The sequence below is a fragment of the Megascapheus bottae genome, chromosome 16 (assembly GCF_031878675.1).
Source record: "Megascapheus bottae isolate mThoBot1 chromosome 16, mThoBot2.hap1, whole genome shotgun sequence".
Classification (NCBI taxonomy): domain Eukaryota; kingdom Metazoa; phylum Chordata; class Mammalia; order Rodentia; family Geomyidae; genus Megascapheus; species Megascapheus bottae.
In genome coordinates, this window is record NC_143524.1 from 39,545,147 (window position 1) to 39,563,383 (window position 18,237).

The 18,237-nt window shown below is 38.8% G+C and overlaps 2 protein-coding genes across 3 annotated transcripts; both read left to right on the plus strand.

The window, feature by feature from the left end:
• Positions 1-5,023: 5,023 nt before the first annotated feature.
• LOC150053216 (olfactory receptor 10A3-like) lies at positions 5,024-5,974 on the plus strand. Its single transcript, XM_090349265.1, has one exon. It carries the CDS (start codon positions 5,024-5,026, stop codon positions 5,972-5,974), a length of 951 nt encoding a protein of 316 aa, XP_090205391.1.
• Positions 5,975-16,582: 10,608 nt separating this feature from the next.
• Positions 16,583-17,527, plus strand: LOC150053217 (olfactory receptor 10A3-like). Of its 2 annotated transcripts, XM_090348966.1 has the most exons (2): positions 16,583-16,673; positions 16,812-17,527. In XM_090348966.1, the coding sequence occupies exons 1-2, from the start codon at positions 16,583-16,585 to the stop codon at positions 17,525-17,527; spliced, it is 807 nt and encodes a 268-aa protein (XP_090205092.1). The 2 variants fall into 2 exon arrangements, with proteins under 2 accessions (XP_090205092.1, XP_090205091.1); XM_090348965.1 differs by having other exon boundaries at positions 16,583-17,527.
• The last annotated feature ends 710 nt before the right edge of the window (positions 17,528-18,237 follow it).

Genomic DNA, 18,237 nt, shown 5'->3' on the forward strand with positions numbered 1-18,237 from the left:
ACATTTAAGTTTTGTGTTGGTACATGATGAATGTCCAATTTTGTTCGTTCACATAGATATCTAGTGTTTCCTTCCCAATTTCTTAAGAAGATGATCTTTCTGCATTGTTTAATTTGGGGGTAAGGGGGCGAGAAATGTGAGGCCTTAAAGAAATAGCAATGAAAGAAAAAGGGCTGGCAATGTGGTTCAAGTAGTTGAAAGCCTGCCTTCCAGATGAGGTTTGAACTCAGGGCCGCTAAAGAAAAATTAAAACCAAACTAATTCAAATCAAACCAAAACAATAGCAGATATCCAAAGTTACGTATGGTGGATAGTTGAGATTGAAGCCATATCCAGTTTGGGGTAGATACCAGCAAAATTACATATTATGTAGTATATTGCATTCCACTGACAGTCACAGTTTTGATTCATGGATGGGCAAATGGTTCTACCATGGTAAAAATATAGAAAAAGTCTTTGAATTATAATTATTATTTTTTTGTGAATGAAAATTCCTTTTCTCAGAATGACCACTATATTCCTCTCTAGACACTGATTAAAGAGGACATATCCTTAAGTGTTTTTAGAAGGTACTGGAGAACATGTGTCAAATATTGACCACAACATCTGAGGACTGGATAAAGCCAAGCCTGAAGATTAATTCATCTCTGTCCTTTTGCTGGGAACTAGGCAATGGTAATACTGGTTTCAGACTATTCAAACTAACTCTGAGTCCCTTAACTGACAAACTTTATTTTTATTTTACTCAAAATTAGTGGAGTTAGAGAAGTTCATTCAAAGTCATATAATTAGCATAGATGTTTTGACTTGAAGTTAAAAAGCTTCAACTGTGAATTTATATGAAAGACATTTTTTTGGCCCCAAAATATAATCACTCAAATTTTAGTGTTTCCGTATTCCTACTAGAAAATATTTAAAAATGATTAATATGATGATATCTAGGCTTTCCAAAAAGTAATTTTTGTCTACTGGGTTCAACACAACTCCTACCATTGCACTCAGGTCCATCCAATGAAGTCCTCATCCACATCCCTGTGCTTGCCTCCCCTTCCTCCTTCTTCCCTGAGCCAAGTTACCAACATCCATTCCTTCTTTGCCTTCATTTTCTTAATAGGGGAAGTCATGGTGGAATTGAGTCTCATGTGGGAAGACATGTTTATTATTCCCAGTGAGTAATTGGAGAAGTGGCTGTTTCAAGTGTGTGTGTGTTTGAGCTTCCTCATCTCCATAGAGGAAAGTCTGCCAGAGAGGGCTTTCTTCAGGTTAGACGATGTTATAAAATCAACACACTCGATCATTGAATGGTGTGGATGGGATTTTTAAAATAAAGAGGTGAAACATCTCAGCAAATGAGGTGGAAATCAGGAACAGTCAATAGGTAAGGAAATAAAAATTCTGCCTAAGGGTAACAAGTGATTACTCTGTTTCATGTGAGAAAGTCAATTGCTCTGCTGTTCACAGTCACACGAGTTTGAATTGGAATTAGAGTTACAGGGTAGCTTGCTTGAACATATCAGCAATTCATAGAAGTAGGTAGCTGAAGGGGCAGGATGAAGGTGGTCAGACATAAAGTCAATCCTGTAAAGATATGAAACCAAGAAGAAAGAATTGCCCAAATTGTAAAGAAAGTTAGTGCTGAAGCCACAGTATCATATCAGTAAATTACATAGCCCAATTTACATTAGGTCACTTTGTGCTAAAGGTGAAAGGTGACACAATCAGACATTCAGGTGCAGTTTTTCTTTCAATCTCTGTGAAGGCACTAGTTTAGAAGCAATCCCGCTCCACCCACAAATTTTACCTTACAAATCCTCTGAAGTTTGTCTATTTTAAAATCAGATCCTCTAAATTTTGGTTTTTTTTTAATAAGCTTACTTGATTTTGTAGTTTTGAAATTGATTCTATTATTTTATATGAAATGGTTCTTACATAGCAGGGTCGATTTTGCTTATTTTATGGCACATTTTGACATCCCCAAATATCTTATTAGAGTTAATATGGATATTTGGTTTTTAATATATCACAGCCTAATCTCGGTAAGTCAAGTAATGTAGTTACTTGCTGTTAATGTGATCTGAACACAAGACATGGCAGGTCTTCAGGTTGCTTCTGTCTCCTGGCATCCTTGCACAAAAAAACCAGTGGTCTCCTTTATTTATCATGAATATCTTTGGCTATTTGTGTGTCTTCCTATTTTTTAATTTTAATTTTTTATTGTTACTATAAAGGTGATGTGCAGGGGGTTTATAGTTACATAAGTCAGGCAAAGAACATATTTCTTTTTGGACAATGTCACCTCTTCCTCATTCTCTCTCAGTTTTTTCCTCCTGTCTCCACCTACTAGTTGTATAGTTCATTTTCATCCTTCTTGTGCTTTTTTTTTCTCCGCCAGATGGCTCTTTCATCCATGACATCTTTTCCTCATTTAAATTTCTAAGATAGTTGTTACTTTCCTTCCATGCCAGCCTGAGAAGAGAGCATTTTGTTTTATGGATCAGAGGACATCTGCAGATTTGGGAGGCAGGATGAGGTTATATTGTTGTTGGTATGAAGTACAGATTGAAAGAGAAGCTATCAAACAGGGAAATCCACAGGAATGGACGGCAACCAGCGCCTGGACAGTGTCAGTGTTATTGATGTGGCTAGGGGGATTCCACATTCTAAAGACTTACAGACATGGCTAGTGAAGGAAATTCTAGCCATAAGGAACATTATTCTGGGCGGAGGGGTGGAGAGAATGGAGAGTTTACCTAGAGAGGGGCTCTGGAAGGGTAGTTGGGCTGGGAGGAAAAATGGTCAGCTCACTGGAGGAGAGGCTGGCTCAAAGAGACCCAGGCAGCACCGGTGTCTTCCAAGTCCCTGCCTGCTGATCTTCTAGACTCCCTTCTGGATGAAATGGAGATTCGATATCCCTCAATTTCCTATCAGCAAATGAGAGAAGACACCAGATGTGCTTAGGAGAAGAGCACAAAGGCTCAATAGCTATGTGCCTCGGATCATAGACTAAAAAGAAATGATATTGATCTAATGAACTCTGAGAAATGGAAACAAGGGAGCTGGGACAAAGAATGAACAAATGTGGCAGTGATACTCACAAGACACTGTTGAAAATGAACTATGCCAACGGCGGTGGCTCACACCTGCAATCCTAGCTACTGAGAAGGCTGAGATCTGAGGATCTTGGCTCAAAGCCAAGCCAGGCATAGAAGTCTGTGAGGACTCTTATCTCCAGTTAACAACCAGAAAACTCGAGGTGGCTCAACGTGGTAGAGCACTAGCCTTGAGCAGAAGAGCTCAGGGACAGTGCCCAAACCCAGAGTTCAAGCCCCATGACAAAAAAAAAAAAAAAAAAAAAAAGGAACTGATGGTAGGGGATGAGAAGGGAAAACTTTTCAGAAAGAATGTACCCATTGCCTGACTTATGTAACTGTAGCCCCTCTATATGTCACCTTTATAACAGCAATAAAAATAAACAGATCTATACATAATTATTTCTCTATCCATTTATTAAAGATGGGTTTAATGTCTACTAACTCATCTGTTACTGATTTTTGAAACCAAGAATGCATAAAAATAGGAAAAAAGTTCTCATTCTCCTGTAGTTTATGTCCCAGAAGAAGGAGTTAGATACTAAGTATGAAGTTTCAAATACTTGTGTGTTATTTCAGTTGGTGGGGATGTGTGCTATGAATTACTAAGGTGGAGAGGTACGATTAGACAGTGCCAGGTGGTAGATAAGGATTGTGTTGGGAAGCTGGGTGCAGCATGGTTAGATGACCTGTGTTGTTGAATGCATGGCTCAGGTTTGCTGTAAGAGTACAGCAGCACTCAATCAGCGCTTGCTGGCTAAAAACCTAGTGAACTTCCTCATGTATAATGTATGTGTTAGGGGGCAAGGGGAGAGAAAAAGTATTAAACTTCAGGTTCAGAATAACTCTAAGTGGTATTTTCTATAGCATTGAAAGCAAGTTGACCATCACAAGGATGGGAGATGGAGAACAGACCTTTAACATTTTTCTTTGAAGCAAAATTCAGTGTAACTGGTCAGGTAGAGCCTGATGAGAAATCAATTATGCTTGAAGCCATGTTACTTATACTCATTAAGTTAAGTGTATTTTACAATATGATTCTTTTTGAATGTACCTGTTTTTCTAATGATGTATTGTTTTCCCCATGTTTAACTAAATAGTATAAATACACTTGAATTTTGGCATTTATAATAAATAGTAGACAGATGTGTTTAAACTGTGAATTGCCATTAGTTTTACTTTTTTCCGGGTTGTCTTGGTAATTTACCCAATTTAAACTCTTTCTTGTAAATTCAGTACGAATAAAACAAAAAAAATCAGCTAGGAGCTGGTGGCTCACGCCTGTAATCCTACTTACCCAGGAGTTCGAGAGCTAAGGATTGTGGATTGAAGCCAGCACACAGCTCAGGTCTGTGAGACTTATCTCCAATTTACCACAAAAAGCTGGAAGTAGAGCTGTGCCTCAAGTGATAGAGTGTTAGCCTTGAGGGAAAAGGTCAGAGTCAGTGCCCAGACTCAGAGTTCAAGCCCTAGTACTACTAGGATAAAAAGAATGTAGAGGCATGTAATGGGAAAAATAACACTGTTTTTGTGTTAAGAATAGGTTTAATTAATTTTACTTGCTTGCTTTGGTACTGTGATTGGAGCTCCAGGCTTTCAGGTTGCTAAGCAGAAACTCTACGGCTTAAATCCCATATCCACCTTTTCTAATTAATTTTTTACTACCTATCAAAAATCTGCAAGAAAATACCTGCTGTTAGGTTGTAATGTTAAAACCAAAGTTCAGAAAAAATTACTGACTTTGTTTTTTTTCCCCCAAATTCATTGTTATTATTAGCCATTCTTCAAAATTGCCTAGCTCAACTTCTATTAGAATAAGCAGCAGGTCATCATATCCCCTTCAGACTTAATCTTTTAGCTCTCAGATGTGACTGTATGACTGTATTCTTTATCATACTTTGTCCCTCAGAACAAGAGAGGGTGCTGCTACTGAGATGAGAAAGCAAAATGAAAGCTCCGTGGTCGAATTCATCCTGTTGGGCTTTTCCAACTTTCCTGAACTCCAAGAGCAGATGTTTGGGGCTTTCTTGGTGATCTACCTGGTGATCTTGATGGGAAATGCCATCATAATAGCGGTCATCTTCCTGGACCAGAGCCTCCACATACCCATGTACCTGTTCCTGCAGAACTTATCCACAGTGGAACTGGGTTTCAGCGCAGCTGTCATGCCTGAAATGCTGGTGATCTTGTCCAGTGAGAAAGCGACCATCTCTTTTGGGGGCTGTTTTGTGCAGATGTATTGCATTCTCCTTTTTGGTGGGACTGAATGTTTCCTCTTGGGAGCAATGGCTGCTGACCGGTATGCTGCAATCTGCCATCCTCTGACTTATCCAGTGATGATGGACACCAGAGTTTTTGTGAAGTTAGTGATGTTTTCATGGGTGTCTGGGCTCACTGTGGCGACTATACAGACCACTTGGGTATTTAGTTTTCCCTTTTGTGGGTCCAATGAAATTGACCATCTGTTTTGTGAGACTCCCCCAGTGCTGAAGCTGGTATGTGCAGACATCTTCTTGTTTGAAATCTATGCCTACACAGGCACCATTTTGATTGTTATGGTCCCCTTCCTGCTGATACTTTTGTCCTACATTCGAATCCTCTTTGCCATCTTGAAGATGCCATCGACTACTGGGAGGCAAAAGGCCTTTTCCACCTGTGCGTCTCATCTCACCTCTGTCACTCTCTTCTATGGCACAGCCAGCATGACTTATCTACAACCCAAATCCAGCTATTCACCAGACACCAAGAAACTGATGTCATTGGCTTACTCACTGCTCACGCCTCTGCTGAACCCCCTTATCTACAGCCTGAGAAACAGTGAAGTGAAAAAGGCTGTAATGAAATTGTGGCAGAAGAAAGTGGTTGTCCAGATATCTGATTTATGAGAGACTATGATGCTGCAATAATGCTCAACTGAATTCTATAATGAATTTACTTAATGATGAAGACAGGTTATATTTCTTGGTAAGAAAATGTTATTTAAAAATGTGTAACTGGCTTCTCTTTGTCACTACTGTAATCTTTTCTTTTGTGAATGTGTCTGTCCTGGGGCTTGAACTTAGGGTCAGATTGCTATCTCTGACCTTTTTTCTTTTTTGCTCAAGGCTAGCGCTCTACCACTAGAACTGCAGATCTGCTTACAGCTTTTCCCCCCTTTTTTGTGGGTCATGGAGCTTGGACTCTGGGCCTGTGCGTTGGCTCTGAGCTCTTCAGCTTAAGGCTACCGTCCTATCCTGGAGCCACAGCACCACTTCTCATTTTCTAATGATTAATTGGAGATAAGAGTCTGACTTTCTTTAGTGGCCAGGCTGGCTTTGAGTAGCTAGTATTACAGGTGAGAGCCACCACACCACACACCAGGCAGAGCTTTTTTTTTTTTAATCTTTTGAACTTGGCTGAAGATAAGAGTATGAAGGACCTTCTGTCTGAGCTGTCTTTGACCTGCACTTCTCAGACCTTAGCCTCCTAAATAGCTAGGTTTAAAGGCATGAGTCACTGGATGCTGGGCTTATTGCATTATTATTATTTTCTTATTAAAGAATTTATTAACATTGACTTTTACTTTATATTTCAACTGACATGTTTAACAAACAAGTATTCAAGAAGGGAATCTCTATATGCAATCACTGACACTTAGTTTTTAGAACATAATCAAAATTAGGCTAAGGGTTTGTATATCATAGATACATATTAATTTATAAAATAGAACATTATGTCTATAGAATCATAGGTTTTTATGTCTATGTAGTTATGTTTATATTTCCATTACCATGTCCATAGCATCGGGTATGCAGATATTGAGTCTTCGCTTTTGTACTCTTTGGATTTAATAGCCACATATCAAGGATACCTTTCACCTTTTGTTCTTTAGGTCTTGACTTGTCTCACCCAACATGATTTGCTCTAGATTCATCCACTTCCCTGCAAATGCCATTATTTTATCTTGTCTATTGGCTATGTAGAGTTCCATTGTATATATAGACCACATTTTCTGTATCCATTCATCTGCAGTAGGGCATCTGGATTGTTTCCATCGCCTGGCTATTGTGAATAGTGCAGAGATAAACATAGCTGAGCAGGTGTCCTTATAATATCTTGGGTTATGATGTTCATGGTAGATGCCCAGAAGTGGTATGGTGGGATCGTAGGGAAGGTCTATTTTCAGTTCTTTAAGAAACCTCCACACTGCTTTCCAGAGTGGCTGAACTAGTCTGCATTCCCACCAGCAGTGTAGTAGGGTTCCTTTTTCTCCACAACCCCACCAGCAACTGCATTGTCTGAGTTCAAAATCTTGGCCATTCTTGTTGGGGTAAGGTGGTATCTTAGGGTTGTTTTTATTTGCATTTCCTTTATGACCATGGATGATGAACATTTTCTCATATGCTTTTCTGCCATTTTAATCTCTTCTTTGAATAAGTCTCTCTTTAGTTCCCTTGCCCATTTAGTGAATGGTTTGTTGGGTTTGTGGGGGATTAGTTTCTTGAGTTCCCTGTAGATAGTGGATATTAAGCATTTGTCAGATGTATTATTGGTAAATATCTTTTCCCAGTTCGTTGTCTGTCTCTCAACTTTTGTGGCTATGCTTTTATCTGTGCAGAAACTTTTTATTTGTAGGTAGTCCCATTTATTGAGTCTCTCTCCAATCTGTTGTGACCCTGAGATCCTGTTCAGGAATCTTTTGCCTGTGCCTATGAGTTCCAGTGTCTCTCCTACTCTATCATGTAGCAGTTTCACAGTTTCACATTTTCCGGTGTGACATTAAGGTCTTTGATTCACTTTGAGTTAATGCTTGTTCATGGTGAAAGGCCAGGATCAATTTTTAGTTTTCTGCATGTGGCTGCCCAGTTTTGCCAGCACCAATAATTGAATAGACTGTGTTTGTTCCATTGTATATCTTTGGCTCCTTTGTCAAATACAAGTTGCCTATAGGTATGTGGTTCTATTTCTGGGTTTTCTATTCTGTTACACTGATCTTCTGGTCTGCTTTTGTTCCAGTACCATGTGGTTTTTTTTTTTAAATTATGTCTCTATAGTAGAGTCTGGTATTGTAATGCCACCAGCATTGCTCTTTTTGCCTAGAATTGTTTTGGTATTCTAGGTCTTTTCTTGTTCCATATGAATCTTTGGATTATATCTTCTATTTCAGTAAAGAATGTCTTTGGGATTTTGTTGGGGATCGCATTGATTTGTAAATCAATTTTGGCAATATAGCCATCTTCACTATGTTGGTTCTCCCTAGCCATGAGCATGGGATGTCTTTCCATTTCCTAGTGTCCTCTTTAATTTCTTTCATTAGGCTTTTATAGTTTTCATTAAATAATTCCTTTACATCTTTGGTTAAGTTTATTCCTAAGTATTTTATTCTTTTGGGGGCAATTGCGAATGGGTTCATTTTCTTGATTTGGCCTTCTGTTTGTATATTGTTGGTGTACAAGGAGGCTACTGACTTCTGAAGGTTAATTTTTTTTCTTTTTTTTTTTGCCAGTCCTGGGCTTGAGCTCAGGGCCTGAGCGCTGTCCTTGGACTTTCTCAAGGCTAGAGCTCTACCACTTGAGCCTCAGCACCACTTCCGGCTTTTTTCTATGTATGTGGTACCAAGGAATCGAACCCGGGTCTTTGTGCACGCTAGGCAAGCACTTTAACCACTAGGCCAAACTCGGGGCCCTGAAGGTTAATTTTTTATCCTGACACTTTGCTAAAGTAGTTTATTAATTCTAGGAGTTTGGGAGTGGAGTTTATTGGGTCACTCAAGTAGAGGGTCATGTCACCTGTGAATAGGGATAGTTTAATTTCTTCTTTCCCTATGTGGATTCCTTTGATGTCCTTTTTTGCCTTATTGCTCTGGCTAAGGGTTCTAGCACTATATTGAAGAGAAGTGGAGAGAGTGGGCATCCCTATCTAGTTTCTGATTTTAAGGTAAATGGTTCTAGCCTTTACCATTTAGTATAATGCTAGCTATAGGTTTTCCATATATGGCTTCAATTATTTTAAGGAATGTACCTCTTATTCCTATTTTTTGCAATTATTTTTTAAGGAAACATATATATACATATATGTTTCTACAACACATGACAGAAGTGTATTCATCTTTTTCTCTGTTAAAGACATGTCATTACTAGAATATTGTCAAGATGATGAGTCAATAAATACCTGTGATTACATGTTCTTATATATGATGATTTCAAGGTCTTAATGGGTTAAATAATTTCATACTTATTGCATTCTAGTATCTGTTGAAGAATCACTTTTCAAAATGTTTTGATGATTTTGGAGAGACTGAAAGGCTTATTGAGCCTTCCCTAAAGCTAGAACTTCAAAGCTAGAACTGGCAGATAGATAAGATTCCTCCCCTTCGCCCCCCCCTGCAGAAAAAATGTTTTTATCAGACTTCAAAAAACATATTTATTTTAGGGATCCCAAGCTAACAGTACTTCATAGTTTCATACAGATTATAAGGAAAGACTGAATTTGTCTTGATATTGTTACAAGTAGATATGTTTGCACCCTATTTCCAGTGAGGAATTTATGTGGCTAGTCTTCTTATAGGCCTGTTTCCACTGACTGTCTTGAGTTCCATCTGTGCTAGCTGGGGTCTCTAGTAAAGTCAGCACTGAGATGCACTAAAAGGACTGGATCAGTACTATGAGGACCAAGCAGGCCTGGAAGAGTCTTCCTCCAGCCCAACAAGGACTTCTGCAATGTCTATTAGGGACACTGTACTTGGGTCAGAAATGCTTGGTCTTTTCCGAGAAGACAGTGACACCTCCTTTGAAAGGCCAAGGCTCGTGATGAAGGAGCTATCAGTAGTCAAATAACCACATTTTAGCAACTGCAGCAAGTCTATCCTTACAGGAAGGATCTCAGCCTTGCATACTGAAACTCTGCCACAAAAAAAAATGCCACAGTGTAGATGCTTTAACTTGGGAGAGCAAAGGAGACATTGGGAGTGACAGATCAAGGCTCTACCAGATGGAAATAACTGTTACTTAATGAAGTCTGCCAGTTCAGTAGATAAGTTAAAAAAATCCCACAATTCATGTTAGAATTAGACTTTGTTTTTTTTCCAGTCCTGGGCTTGAGCTCAGGGCCTGAGCACTGTCCTTGGACTTTCTCAAGGCTAGAGCTCTACCACTTGAGCCTCAGCACCACTTCCGGCTTTTTTCTATGTATGTGGTACCAAGGAATCGATCCCGGGTCTTCATGCATGCTAGGCAAGCACTTTAACCACTAGGCCAAACTCCTGGCCCTAGAATTAGACTTTTTAACTCTGTTTATATAAATAGAAATTTTGTGGAGAATGAAATTATAAATTAATATAAATATTAACTTATTAATTGAATATGTACAATGAGTCATTATGGTATGGTATAGTGCAAAATTGTAATATGTAGCCAAAGTTACAAAAACCTAGGTAGGAATGGTGATAAATACCACCCAGGATTCACAAGGCTGAGGCAGGAGGATTTTAATTGGAGGTCAGCCTTGGATATATAGGAGTACAAGAGGTATCACAATACTGGTTTTTAAATTATACTACAGAAATATAGTAACAAAACCAGCAAGGTACTGACATATAAGATCTGGAAATGAAACTACATGGATAGAGCCATTTGATTTTTGACAAAGTAGCTCAAAGTATACATGAGATAAAAGAGTGTCTTCAAAGGCCCTGAGCTCAAGCCCAGGACTGGCAAAAAAACAACAAAACCCCCCCGAAAAATCATGTATAATACTCATTTGGGGCCGGGAGTTTGGCCTAGTGGTAGAGTGCTTGCCTAGCAGCCACAAAGACCCGGGTTCAATTCCTTGGTACCACACACATAGACAAAAAAAAAAAAGAGTGTCTTCAAATATGGTGCTGGGAAGCCGGGTGTGGTGGCTTATGCCTATAATCCTTGCTGCTCAGGAGGCTGAGATCTGAGGACCTCAGTTCAAAGCCAATCCAAGTAATAAAGTCTGCGAGACTCTTATCTCCAATTAACCACCAGACAACCAGAAGTGGCGCTGTGGTTCAAAGGGTAGAGTGGTAGCCTTGAGCTGAAGAGCTCAGGGGCAATGCCCAGGTCCAGAGTTCAAGTCCCACGACTGACAAAAAAAAAATGGTGCTGGGAAAACTGAACCCCCACATGTAGAGGATTGAAAGTAAACTACTGGTTACCTTGTAGAAAATTGATTCAAAATGGATTAGAGATGTAATGTACTATCTAAAACTTTGAAAGTACTATGGGAAAATATAGGGAAAATACTTGATGATGCAGGCACAGACAATAATTTTCTAGACAGGATTCCATTTGCCCAGGAAATATGAGCCATAAGTTCTAATCCAATTGAATCAAATGAAATAGTTTCTGCACAGCAAAGGAGACAATTACCAGAAGTGCTAGCTTACAGAATACAGAACATATTTTAAAGTACTTATTGGATAAACAATTAATATCCAGAGTATACAAAGAGCTCAAAAAACTTACACCAAAAGAACAAATACAGTAATTAATGAATGAAGAAATGAATTGAACATATAGTTCTTTAAAGAAGTACAAACGTTAAAAATGATATGAAGAAATGTCCAACATCTTTTGCCATAAAGGGAATGCAAATCAAAATGACCCTGAGATTCTGTCTCACCCCAGTCAGAATAGTAGGCAGTAAGAACACAAACAATAACAAATGCTGGTTAGGGCATGTGGGCGAGTGGTTATTTTAAAAATTTTCAATTGCCACTATAAAGGTGATGTACAGAGGAGTTAGTTATATATCAGGTAATGATTATATTTCTTTCTTTTTTTTTTTTTGGTCAGTCATGGGGCTTGAAGTCTGGGCCTGGGCACTGTCCCTGAGCTCTTCAGCTCAAAACTAGTGCTCTACCACTTGAGCCACAGTGATGGTTTTCTGGTGGTTAATTGGAAATAAGATTTTCTCATAGACTTTCACGTTTGGGCTGACTTTAAACCAAGATCTTCAGATCTCAGCCTCCTGAGTAGCTAGGATTACAGGTGTGAGCTACTGGTGCCTGACAGAATTACGTTTCTTTTTGGACAATGTCACTCTTTTCTTCACTCTCTAGGGGCGAGTTTTCTTGACAGAGCATCTACTCCTAGAAATCAGAGGGGGACAAGTAAAAAAGAGAGCTTTGATCTAGGCACATGTCTGAATTCTAAATAGAGCTAAATCAGTAAGTTCATCCAATCCTGTTTTCTCCCAAGACAGAGTCTCTATTCTTTAACTACTTTAGGTTGAACTCAAAGGCCTGGGTTCTCAGATATACTCTATGGAGTTAATGACTATATATATTACAGAGAAACAGGTGAAGCAGAATTCAGTGACGTGTTCAACATCAATATGAGCCAGTTGCATCTTTTGATTTCATGAGAGGAGCTCTATTATGAAATCAATACTACCTATGATTATTTTTTCTCTCTCAAAATAATCAGCGACTCTGTTGATCTTGTGAAAACTATCAAAGTTCTGGTGTGTGTGTGTGTGTGTGTGTGTGTGTGTGTGTGTGTGTGTGTGTGTGTGTATGTGTGTTCTGTGCAGACACTCTCATATCCCTGCTTCAACCTGTTTCCCAGCATTGCACAAACTGAATTTTGTCCCTTCAAATCCTCTGCCTTCAGGTCCCTGGCATGGTTTAAGCCTTCCCTACTTTCTTCTGTCCTGCTTACAACATTCATCCAGCCTCTGCTTTTACCTCCTACTGGGAGATGTCATGATCAAAATGGTCTCCTGTGTAAGAGAACGTATGAATAGATATACAAAGGTAGGGTGCGTCAAGCTTGATCTCTTGAGCTTTCTCACCCAAGGGGCCAAGCTTCTTAAGGTTGTCCGCAAAGTACAAGAAGGACTATGCTAGTTATTTCAAGCTCTTCCGGGAAGAAATCTCTAGGGCACACGATTCAATGTCATATAATTATAGAATTGGTGCCTGAATCATATTTATGAATAGGTCTCTTTTGAGTGGGTTAAAGTGCTGATAAAATGGCATGACCATTACAGACTCAGAGCCCATAGGTAAGACAGGGCAGTCTTGGCTGTGTGCCCACGAGTGGGTTTTCCTTGTGAATGGCTGGAGATGCCATGGGAGAGCTGCCCCCGGGCTCAGGATGGCTGACATTGCTGAATCACTTGACTCACCAGTCGTTTGAGCTATGTTTGTCATATCAATTAGTTTTTCATTTCTTTTCAGAGAAAAAAGTGAGACCATAATTTCAGTCATAAATACTTTGTATGCACCAATCATCAAATTCTGACAATTTGCCCTCAGTGAAGTTGGTCAGTAAGTCCAATGCTTTCCCTTTTTTCTATTGACAGGTTGACACTTTGGAAACGGAGCTGTGTTTCTGTCATACTTGTCAGAGAGCTATGAAAGCATTGGGTCTTATTGATAAAGGAGGGAGCATTATGGTCAAATTTTAAAAAATCATACATACTAGGAGTTTCTTGTTGGTAAGGTTGCAGTTCCTTATTTTTAAGTATTTTTTATTGTCTTAGAATAACTGTACATATCTTAGAAACAAGAGCCATATAAGGTGTGACGGTTGTTCTGAATGTACTATGTTATTTCTCATCTCTTTTGTTGTCCCTTGGTTATCTCATATTGTTACAGTACCTTACCTTGTTATCTGATATACTGTATATATGTTTATTTGTTTATTTGAGATAGGATGGGGAAAACGAGATGAGGGGAAGGGGGAGGGGAGGGAAATGGGGACAGAAACATGAGAAGGGGTAGCAATGATTGTTAAGGAATGCACCTTCTATCTGGTGAATATAATGTAACCCTTCTATTAATTACAATAAAAATAGAATAACTGTACATATCTATGAGATCCAGAATGATACCAGTACTTATAAATAACATGTGATGGTAGAGAAGGCAATTGACATCTCTGTCACTTGAGACGTTTATCATGTTTTTGTGTCAGGAACATTTCAAATATCTATTATCTATTTCAAACTGGAAACAGCTGTTGTCAGCAACAGTTATTCTGTTGAGCTGTCAGAGGTTCCATTTTCCATTACATGCTTTTACTTTTTCATCACATTTTTTTTTGGTTCTAGGGCTTAAACTCCTGGCCTTGCATTTGCTAGACAAGTGATCTAGCATCTAAACTACTGCCATAGCTCTTTCTTACACACTTATAGTCATTTTTCTTTTTTTTTAAGTGAGCTTGTACATTTTATAACTTTACTAGAAACACAAGTTTTTTCGGTTCAGGGGACATGCTCTAATGGGGAGATAGATTTTTGTATATGGATATATGCAGGTAGTGGGTGCATTACTTCTCGAACCTTGATACCCCTTCTCATGTTTTTGTCCCCCTTCTCCTCCCTCCTCTCTCTCCTGGTTGTGACTGTTCTTAATATACTATATTATTTCTTTTCTCTTTTTCCCCCTTATGGGTAATCTCATGTGGTTACTGTATCTGACTTTGTTACCTGGTGTATTGTATATATGTCTGTTTATTTGAAATAGGGAAGGGAAGGGGGAAAAACGAGATGATTGGGAGGGGTTGAGGAGAAAAAGGGGAAAAAAACCAGAGAAGGGATATCAATGTGTGAGAAGTAATGCACCCACTACCTGACAAATGTAACTGTAATTCCTCTATACATTATCCAGACAATTAAAAAAAAGAATGGGTAACAGATGCTTCTTGGAGAGTTAGCTCTAAAACATTCGCATTGAGTGCCATCACAATAGAATTGGCCAGGTCCTGTCTAGCCAGAAATCAATGATAGATCAGTCTACATAATGTATAGATTTCACACAAAATAACTGCATCTAGAATACAAGGACCTTTGTGTATATCTGTATATTAGATATATCTTTTCATATATTTTTATTATAACTAATAGATTCACCAGATATGGAAGGTGCATTACTTCACATACCTTGATACCCTTTCTCATGTTTGGTCCCCATTTCCCCCCCCCTTCCCTGCCTCTCATCTTGTTTTCTCCCCTTCCCCATCCTATTTCAAACAACCAATAAACATATATACAATATATCAGATAACAGGGTAAAATACTATAACAATATGAGATAACCAAGGGACAGCAAAAGAGATGAGAGATATAATAGCTGTCACATATAATTGTACAAATTTTGAATATACTAAATATTTCAAGTGATTATTTATAAAATTTGCCATATAAAGATTTGGTATTATTTTTCTTATTTTTTGAGTAATGTTTGTAACTATCTACTATTTTGACTTTCATTTTATATATTTTTAACAGTAGTGGCACTTGAACTCAGGGCCTCATGCACTTGCATGGCTTTTCCCCCGCTCAGGTTCTCTTTCTATTCTATTGAGGTTCTATTCCTTGAATTAGAGATCTATTTCTGGCTTTTTGCTAGTAAATTGGGAATAAAAATACCATGGACTTTTCTTCTTGCCTGGCTTTGAACCATGATCCTCAGATCTCTACCTCCTGAATAGGTATGATTATAGGCACGAGGGATGGTGCCTGGCTCTTTTAACATTATTTATGGTCTTTCATATTTACCTAGATTAGAGTAAAATAAATGATACATGTCACAAGGTTATGGCAAGATAATCAGAGTTATAAAATATTTATGTTTACTTGAAGTTCTTTCTCTCTTTCTTTCTCTCTTTCTCTCCTTCTTTTCTCTTTCTCTCCTTCCTTTTCTTTCTTTCTTTCTTTCTTTCTTTCTTTCTTTCTTTCTTTCTTTCTTTCTTTCTTTCTTTCTTTCTTTCTTTCTTTCTTTCTTTCTTTCTTTCTTTCTTTCTTTCTGTTTTGGTTCTGGGGCTTAAACTCAGAGCCTGGTACTTTTTTGTTGTTCAAGGCTAGAGTTCTACCACTTGAACTACAGCTCCCACTTCTGGGTTTTCTTTTTTTTTTTTTTTGCCAGTTCTGGGCTTGAGCTCAGGGCTTGAGCGCTGTCCTTGGACTTTCTCAAGGCTAGAGCTCTACCACTTGAGCCTTAGCACCACTTCCAGCTTTTTTCTACGTATGTGGAATTGAACCTGGGTCTTTGTGCATGCTAGGCAAGCACTCTACCACTAGGACAAACTCCTGGTCCCTCCACTTCTATTTTTTTGGCAGTTCATTGGAGATAAGATTGTCACAGACATTCCTGCTAGCTGCCTTTGCCTTGTGACTCTAAGATCTCAGCCTCCTAAGTAAATAGGACTACAGTGACTGGCTTATGTTTCTTCCTTTCTTTTTTTAAAAAAATTATGTAGTGTTTAATTTACAATAGAAATATGACAGTATGTTTTATTCCTTGGACCAGATTTTGAAGCCAAGAGTCTCTGTATCTCCTTTTATACTTGGATGATTCAAGACTCAAAATAGTTAGCTATTTTCTAAAATTGCCCTGTGAAGTTTTTCCAGGATGGGATTTTTTCATTCACACTCTGCCAGGAGTTCTGGGGTAAAGGCAGATGGGAGCTTTTACCTTCTGTAACAATTTAATTCTTTCTTATACTTTGTCCCTCAGAACAAGAGAGGGTCCTGCTACTCAGATGAGAAAGCAAAATGAAAGCTCCGTGGTTGAATTCATCCTGTTGGGCTTTTCCAACTTTCCTGAACTCCAAGAGCAGATGTTTGGAGCTTTCTTGGTGATCTACCTGGTGACCTTGATGGGAAATGCCATCATAATAGCGGTCATCTTCCTGGACCAGAGCCTCCACATACCCATGTACCTGTTCCTGCAGAACTTATCCACAGTGGAACTGGGTTTCAGCGCAGCTGTCATGCCTGAAATGCTGGTGATCTTGTCCAGTGAGAAAGCGACCATCTCTTTTGGGGGCTGTTTTGTGCAGATGTATTGCATTCTCCTTTTTGGTGGGACTGAATGTTTCCTCTTGGGAGCAATGGCTGCTGACCGGTATGCTGCAATCTGCCATCCTCTGACTTATCCAGTGATGATGGACACCAGAGTTTTTGTGAAGTTAGTGATGTTTTCATGGGTGTCTGGGCTCACTGTGGCGACTATACAGACCACTTGGGTATTTAGTTTTTCCTTTTGTGGGTCCAATGAAATTAATCACATTTCTTGTGAAACCCCAGCAGTGCTGGAGTTGGTATGTGCAGACATCTTCTTGTTCGAAATTTATGCCTTCACAGGCACCATTTTGATTGTTATGGTCCCCTTCCTGCTGATACTTTTGTCCTACATTCGAATCCTCTTTGCCATCTTGAAGATGCCATCGACCACTGGGAGGCAAAAGGCCTTTTCCACCTGTGCGTCCCATCTCACCTCTGTCACTCTCTTCTATGGCACAGCCAGCATGACTTATCTACAACCCAAATCCAGCTATTCACCAGACACCAAGAAACTGATGTCATTGGCTTACTCACTGCTCACGCCTCTGCTGAACCCCCTTATCTACAGCCTGAGAAACAGTGAAATGAAAAGGGCCTTGATCAAACTGTGGCGTACAAAAGTGTTTTTACATGCTGTCTGATTTGTTGAAGAGCCATATTGTATTTGTTCTTTGCTTGGATTACCACTATTTAAATTTAATAAAATTTGAAAACACATTTCTTTAGGAGTAGGCTGAATTTCTGCTGAGTTTTCATATTTTAATTCACATCAGAATGTTCTTTACAACTTAATGTTTGTTTCCCCCCTCCATGGCTGCATAATATTTCATAAATATTGGAAACACCATCTTCTTCAACCATTTTTTGGTTAGTGATGCTGTGTTTTGTCATAGTAGAGTTCAGCACAATAAAGTATTTTGTATATTCATGAATTCTGATGTGTAAGAGTAAATGTGAATTTGTAAATTCTTTTCTAAAAAGTTAGCTTAAAAAGGACCTCCCGGATATTGAAACAAAAGCCATATAATGAATAATTGTTGTCCTTAATGTACTATGTTGTCTCTCATCTCCTTTGCTGTCCCTTGGTTATCTCATATTGTTATAGTATCTCACTTTGTTATCTGATATATTGAATTTATTTGTATTTGGGTATTTGAAATTTGATAGGGAAGGGGGGAAAACCAAGATGGGTGGGGGGCGTGGGGGGGGAGGGAAATGGGTACCAAGACATGTGAAAGGGTATCAATGTACGTGAATTAATGCACCTTCTATCTGGCAAATATTATGTAACCCTTTTACTAATTACAATAAAAAAATAAAAAAAAGTTAGCTTAAAATTTCTTTATTATAA